Source organism: Echinops telfairi, unplaced genomic scaffold, assembly GCF_000313985.2.
Source record: "Echinops telfairi isolate 266 unplaced genomic scaffold, ASM31398v2 ScPeMD7_18;HRSCAF=68, whole genome shotgun sequence".
Taxonomy (NCBI): Eukaryota; Metazoa; Chordata; class Mammalia; order Afrosoricida; family Tenrecidae; genus Echinops; species Echinops telfairi.
In genome coordinates, this window is record NW_022103915.1 from 12468649 (window position 1) to 12476270 (window position 7622).

Genomic DNA, 7622 nt, shown 5'->3' on the forward strand with positions numbered 1-7622 from the left:
TCCACACTGAAGACTGGCGTCTGCGATTTTCATTAGCAAGTGTTTCAAGTTCTCCTGGCTTCCAGCAAGCAAGGTGGTATCACATGCATATCAGAGGTTCTTCATCAGCCTTCATCCAATCCTGATGCTACCTTCTTCTTCATATATAGCCCGGCTTCTCAGGTTCATTGCTCAGCACACAGATCGAATAATTGTGGTGAGAAGCTACAACCGTGACACACACGGTTCCTGATTTGAAACCACACCGTGTTCCCTTGTTCTCTTCCAACGACTGCCTCATGGGCCATGTCCGGGTTCCACATGAGCACAAGGGAGCACAATCACAATAGAAAAATAACCCCCCCAAAACCCAACCAAACAAAGCCTCTATGGCTATCAAGTGGATTCCAACTCCTCGTGGTCCTAAAGGAGAGAGCAGACCTGTTGTCTCCAGCTGCTGAGACTACAAACCTGTCCTGGTTCGGCCATCTCATCTTTTTCTTGAGGAGCAGCCGAGGGGTTCAAACTTCCAACTCTGTACTTAGCAGCCCAATGTGTAACCCTGGGTCTCCTGGTAGGGATAAATGCTGGGTACACATTAGTCATTGTCATGTAGATGATGTCATCACACTGCATGCTGCTGCTGGGGTCCTGAGCTCCTAGGCCCTGGGGGTGAGTCAAGAGGAGGTAGGGAAGTTCTGGGGAAGGGGTTGCAACATCGTGTGGGAAATAGGGTTGGATGGCTATGCAGGCCCCCACCCCCGGGATTTGGTAATTTTATTACACAAGTGCTAAAAGCCCCCTCATACCTAGTAGACAAGCAGGCATGTGCACACACATGCAACACATACACACATGTGTGCCCTGCTGGCAGTCTGTCCCACATCAAATGCTCACCAGAGAATAGGTGACTGGCTTTGGCCAGGTGCCTTGGGGACACAACTAGAGCCAAACGGAGCCGGGTCATTGGGTTCAGACTGTGCTAGCATGTATTCATCCATGACACACTCAGGTGGGGTGCAGGCCTGAGCAAAGCCAAATTGCCACCCACCCGTGAGCTGGTTCAGCACACGTTCAAAGCCCTGTGAAGGAGGGTGGGACCAAGACCTACGTCTGGCAGGCTGTGCAGCTGTGACCCACGTTAATTAAAGGCCACTACCAGCATGGCTTTGAGTCAGGCCCTGGGGGTTTGCAATGAACAGGCACCCTCTAGGGACCCCCCTATAGAGGAAGGGGCATGGCAGGATGGTTCTGGAGCTGAGCGAGTGCTGTGGAAGGAAGAGCCGAGGGTGGGGGCTCGAGGGTGGAAGGTGAACACTCTGGTGTCATGGGCTAGTTCTCTGCCCATGTGTGCTGTGCTGAACCTACTGATCGTGTAAGGTTAGGAGGATGAAATCAGAGACTATATTAAAAGTCTTAGCCGAATGGTTGGCATGGTCATATCATTGTCCTTTTGCACAAAGCCATCCAAGACCACAGAAGACTCGTGGCTCAGGGGCCACCTATTTCATGCAGGCCTGGACTCTGCTTTCAAAGCTGGCTGAAGAGTGGCTCTCTTGGCAGCCCCCCACCCCACTGCCCGCCCCCAGGCCCCTTACTGTGTGCATGCGGGCACACTCTTCTGGGACGCAGTAGATGTGACCCTGGTGAAGGTTGGACTCGCTGACCAGCAAGGCTATGTCCAAAGAGGAGAGACATTCAGTAAAGCCCAAAGGAAGAGCCTGGCAGCTTCCGGTTGCTCCACACCCCCACCCCAATGCTGGGTCCTCCGGATCTCCCTCCCAATGGGCTCCCACAGCTTGGATCCTCGGCCTTGGCCTTTGCACAGGCCAGCAGTGAAAGCTGGTGATAGATTTGGATATGAAAACGCCTTGGGCATGTCCTGGTGTGGCTGTGCCCGCTGAAGCCCTGGCCCGAGGCGTTGGGGTTTGTGAGGGTTGATGAGGAAATACGAGCCTTCTTCAGCTTAAGGAGGTGCCAGTGACGCAGATGCTGATGGGAACCAAGGAGGGACAGTGCCAAGAGGAAGTGGTGTGGCTACTGGCTGCTGATAGCCCAGTAGACAGGGAAGGTCCCAGCAGCTGGCTGGCACTTGCCTGCCAGGCCCGCCCTTGTCATACCCAGGGGAGTTCTAGGGGATGTTCAGACTTTTATGGGGAACCCTCCCTTTATGGAGACAGGGCTTGGATTAACCAGCTTACAGCATGCCAGGTGCACATGGGCTTACTTTTGTTTACTGACTCATCTGCAATGCACAACTTCACCTGTGTTCTACCACGTCTTTGATGTGAAAACCAGGTGGAATTGTGCACGACAGATTAATAAGTAAGCACAAGCAAGCCTGTGCATACCATGCTGATTAGGTACTCTGTCCTTGAGAGAGGTAACCTGCCTGGTGTCCTTTACACAAGCCACACACCTCGATTTCCCAGACCTCTTTCAGCTTCCAGCCAATCACTGGGATCTGCCTTTCCTAGAAGTGCCGGCCCACCTGTTCCTGCTCTCTGATGCTGCTTCCTCCCAGGTGCTCTGGGGTTGGCCAACGCCCTGACCCCATACAGCTCTACTTTTAGGAAGTGCTCCCACCCACTCCAAACTCACAGCCATCAGCTGATGCCAACTCTCAGCCGCCCTATAGGACAGGATAGAACTGCCCCCTGTGGGCTTCCAAGACTGTAACTCTCTCTCTCTCTCTCTCTCTCTCTCTCTCTCTCTCTCTTTTTTGAATAGACACCAAAGTTTACCAGTGGCTATCAGGGATGGATGGGGGAGCAATTGGTGTTCTTTCTTCTTTTTTTTAAGATCATTTTATTGGGGGGCTCTTACAGCTCTTATAACAATCCATGCATCAATTGTATCAAGCCTATTTGTACCAATATTGCCATCATTATTTTCTAAGCATTTACATTCTATTTGGGCCCTTGGCGTCAGCTCCTCTTCTTGCCCTCCCTGCCCCCTCCCACCCTCGTGACCCCCTTGACAAATCTTAAATTATTATTAATTTCGTGTAGACTATAACTCTTTAAGGGAGCAGAAAGTCTCATTTTTCTCCTACGGAGTGGCTGGTGGTTTTGAACTGCTGCCTAGCTGTTAGCAACCCAACACATAATCCATGGCGTCCTCAGGGCACTTAAGGAAGTGCTAGGGAGAACAGACAAGGACACACGGATGGTTCAGAGGTAGAATCTCACCCCCAACCCCCCCACCCCTCGCCACGAGGGAGAACCAGGTTCATTTCCAGCCACAGCACCTGATATGTACCACCTGAATATCAGGGAGGCTCTCCTGATGCAGCAATGGGCACGGGCCTCAGGGGGTCTTGCAGCCTAAGACAAACTAGGAACAAAGGGGCGGTGAACCATCTCCTCAGGCTAGCCCCAGAGAAGCCTTAGGCTCACAAGGGCCTGGTCTGCAACCAGCCGTGGGCTGGAACAGGACCAGAGAGTGTCTTAGCTCTTTGTTGGGGGGAAGGGGGGCTGTCTCCAGGAGTCAGGGGCTGACTTGTAGACAGTTGCCACCACCAGGGAGAAAAAACTCCCATGTCCGTCTCTTCCATAACTGTTGGCAGCGACAAATAAGGATTTGATGGAAACATGCAATTGGGACCTCTGGCCTCTGGTGGCCCTAAGCCATTACGTAACCTCGCTGAGCCTTGGCTTGCTCACGTGAACTTGGGAAGTTATGAGACATCCCTCAGAACAGCCTTTGGATGAGGGCAGCCAGGGCCCCTACTCCTGTCCTTCCCCTGCCTCTGATGCACACACTTGGGGGTCTAGTTGGAATGCAGGTTCATGGCCCAGTAGCCAGGGTGGGGCCTGAGAGTTGGTATTCCTTATAAGCTCCGTGGATCACCCTTGAGTAGCAAGGCTGAGAAGGTTCCTATGAGGAGGAACTAAAGGATGTCCTGCCCAGTGGCTGAAAGAGCTCCTCCTGAGCGCTGGGGACTTGGCGGGTATCGGTCCTCTCAAAAGCCTTAGTCAAGGGTGCAGTGGAGGGGAGACGTCCGACCTAAGAGGACACAGTAGTGGGGTCATAGGAGGGCGGAGCTGGGAGTGCATCCAGACAGCCACCAGCCCCTCAGAACCACCCAGTGGCTCTTAAACAAATGACACCGGCTCCCGGCCTCACCTGGAGAGTGGACGGGACCAGAAAACCCTGGGAGGGGCCCCTAAAGTTACTTTTAAAAAGCGTGCTTTTGAAAAGAGCCCTGGTAGCACGTTGGTTAAAGAACCCAGCTGTTAGCCATAAGGTTGGCAGTTCAAACCCACCAGCCGCTCCGAGGAAGGAAGATGAGGCTGTCTGCTTCCATGGGGCTTATAGCCTTGGAAACCCGATAGTGGAGTTCTACCCTGTTCTAGGAGGCCGAGGTAAGTCAGTGTCGACGCAGGGGGAATGGGGTGATGATTCTGATGCTGTCTGTTTGCTGTCTGACTTGCGGACCACTGGACCTGGTCCACACCATCATTTTGGAGATGAGAAGGGATGCCCCTAAGCCTCGCAGTTCATTCATTGAGCCGTCCACCCATTCATTCCACATATATGTGTGGAGAACTTACTGGGTGCCAAACATCATGCCAGGTTCGGGTAGGGGGTGGGACAGGTCCAGTGGGACCCCAGACATCAGACCTGGGCCAAGTAAATAGCGGAGATGATGACCGATAATGGTGCTAAATACTCTCCATCCTGTGCCGAGAAGAGCATCTGTGTATCAGGGTCACAGGTACCCCAACTGAGATTGGGGAGTCAGAAAAGGCCCCTCTGAAGGGAGACTGGCAAGTTAGCCAGAAGGAGCCACGTGGAGCGTGGACGAAGACTGCAGACGCCGGTTTGACGGCGGCACGGAGGACGAGGCATCTCAGATGAGCAGAGGGACAGCCTCCTGCTCTCCCCCTCCCTCCCTCCCTGCTGTAGCCCTGCAGTCTCTCTGGGCTCCAGCTCACCTCCCCCAACCTGCAGTCAGGTCTTCTCTAACCCACTGCCCTCCTTGTGTCCTCAGCAAACAGGTCCTATCAGTGCCACCCTGGTGATGACCCGCCCCATCAAAGGGCCCCGGGAGATACAGCTGGATTTGGAAATGATCACCGTCAACACCGTCATCAACTTCAGAGGCAGCTCCGTGATCCGGCTGCGGGTCTATGTGTCGCAGTACCCCTTCTGAGCCTGGGGCGCCCGTGCCGGCCTCTCCCCGCAGCCGGGGACAAGAGAAGAAGAGACGTGCCCCAGTGAGAGCCAGACGGACTCAGTCGCGCCTTGCCTGCTGACCGTTTCCCTGAGGGGTGGGCCCCCGCAGCCCAGCCCTGTACTCTTATAGAGCCACTCCGAAAGACCTGCTGCGGCCGGAGCCCACGGAGCACTTATCCAAAAGCATGGTCGTGGCCCCAGTGGGAGGTCCCCAAGTTCTTTGGAAGGCCCCAAGTTCTTTTCCACCAACCCCCCCTTTTTTTTAAATCAAAGAAACTAGATTAAGTTTGCTGGGGTGTGAGTCTATGTTCAAAGACTGTGAACAGCTTCTGCTTGCCTCCTCTCTGTCCCTGGCTGCCAAGCTGCTCTGCCGAGGCCTGGGATGCTCCCCGGGAGGACGCCAGGTTAGCTAGTGTGCTGCTTGTGTGTGCGGAGAAGGCTCTGGCAGCGCCCCGCAGCAGGAGGGAAAGGCTCTGAAGGGTCTTGCCCCCCGCGTCTGGGCTTGTCAGTCATAGACGAAGGCTGTGTGCCCCTCACTTTGTATCTCCATGTAATTCTGTATGGTTTATTTGAGCTTTATTAATATTATTTTTATTTTTAAAGAGGTGGTAGGATGCTTTCACAAGCCTCAGACAGTGCTGCTCTGTCTCCCCACACCCAGGCTCCTCCCCACTTGGTGGTGGTGTCATTGGGTACCAGTGAGTCGGTGCTGACCCATAGCCACCGTAGGCACGGCAGAAGAAACACGGTCCAGTTCTGCACCATCCTCACAACGGGCCCTACGCTTGAGCCCAAAGTTGCAGCCACGGTGTCAGCCCGTCGCGTCAAAGGGCCTTCCTCTCTTTCGTTGCCCCTCTGCTTTGCCAAGCACGATGTCCTCCTCCAGGGACTGGTCTCTCCTGACCCCATGGGAGGCCCCCTCCCAGACCATGCTTTCTTTGGCATTTTTTAACCCCACTGAGTCAGAAGGTGAGAGGTCTCCAAACTGATTAAATATTTGAAGAGATCTGGTGGCTTCATTTTGACGCTGCGGCTACTTCACCCTTTAAGGGTTTGTTCCGGGTCGATTTGAACTTGGGGGCTGTGCGCTGGCTCTCGAAGCTCCCCAGAGAGCTGATTTATCACTTAGGACTCAGGCCAGGTGGTGTGGGCAGGGGTGGGGTGTGCAGAGAGACAGCGTGACGGGGACACTGGGAGGAAGCATCCACCTGAGCCCCACGTCATTCCATTTCAAAACCACCAGCCATCCCTCCGGTGTGGGGACCTTCTTCAAGCAAGTTTCCCCAAACCCCTGCTCTTCGCCCCTTCCTTCAAAGGGGACCTTTTGAAGGAAAACCCGATTCCCTGGGCCTCATCCCCCGAGAGTCTGAACTAATTGGTCTGGGGCAGAATCCTGGCACTGGGATTTTGTAGATGTGTACTGAGCAGCCCAGGGGGTTATGTGTTGGGCTGCGAGCTGCGTGGTCAGCACTTCGAAACCACCAGCCTCTCTGAGGGGAGAAAGACAAGGGCTTTCTACTTCCATAAACAGGTGCAGTCTTAGACACCCACAGTGGGGTGGGCGTGAGTCAGCTTGTGTGCGAGGACGAGGGGCCACTGTTGAAGACTGGTTGTCACCAACCTCACAGAGCGGTGGATCCTGTGCTATAAGCCCCTCACATCCTGCCGGTTAACCTGGTGCTCATTTTCTTCAAGTCTCACTACCCTAGGAAGGAGCAGAGAGCCAACAGGACAAGTCACAGGTCTGCTCTGTAGGGTCGCTGCCCAGATGTGGCGTCCCCAGAATTTCCCTGAGGCTTCCAAAGGACCAAGTGCCCTGGCTGGCCCCACCGGTGAACGAGGTTGATCCGTGGGTGCTCATTCTAACTGGTGGGGATATGCGAGCGAAAGACCTGCCCTGATGGGCCTCGGCTCCCCGACTTCTGGGAGTCAAGCACTGAAACTCGCAGACACACCTTCTCCTTTGACACTGGGGGTTGCCAGGAATTGGCATCCGATGGATGGCAACTGGTTAGCTGGCTATGTGCCAGGCACTGTCCTGAGCTCTGTGGGCTGATGGGGATTTCACCCATCTGTCAGGGGCCACTCTTCCTAGAGCGTGTGGAGTCCCCTGCAGGGTCCCCACTCTCCTGGGGACCCTTCATATGCCCACACCTAATCTTGCTAGTGGCTCTGTGATTTCTCTAATGACACCCAACCACGTCCCCCAAACCAACCAAACTCACTGCCATCGAGTCGATTCTGACTGTTGGCAACACTGCAGAGCAGGGTAGAACTGCCCCCGGGGTTTCTGAGACCACACCTCTTCACAGCAGTGGAAAGCTGCCTCTTTATCCTTCGCAGTATCTGGTGGTTTTGAACTGCTGACTTTGCAGTTAGCCACCCCCTGTGAAACCACGACACCACCAGGGCTCCCAAGCATGTCCCACACCTCTCAGTTATGCTCCTGCAGCCGGGTTCAC

General features: G+C 54.5%; 1 protein-coding gene across 1 annotated transcript in view; it reads left to right on the plus strand.

Moving 5' to 3' along the window:
* The window catches only part of FBLN5 (fibulin 5), a 68737-nt gene extending 63291 nt beyond the window's left edge, over window positions 1-5446 (plus strand). Inside the window, exon 8 of the mRNA XM_013003688.2 lies at window positions 4976-5446. Within this exon, the coding sequence (XP_012859142.2) occupies window positions 4976-5137 (162 nt within the window). The 3' untranslated portion in view covers window positions 5138-5446. The remainder of the gene's footprint in view (window positions 1-4975) is intronic.
* Window positions 5447-7622: the final 2176 nt, after the last annotated feature.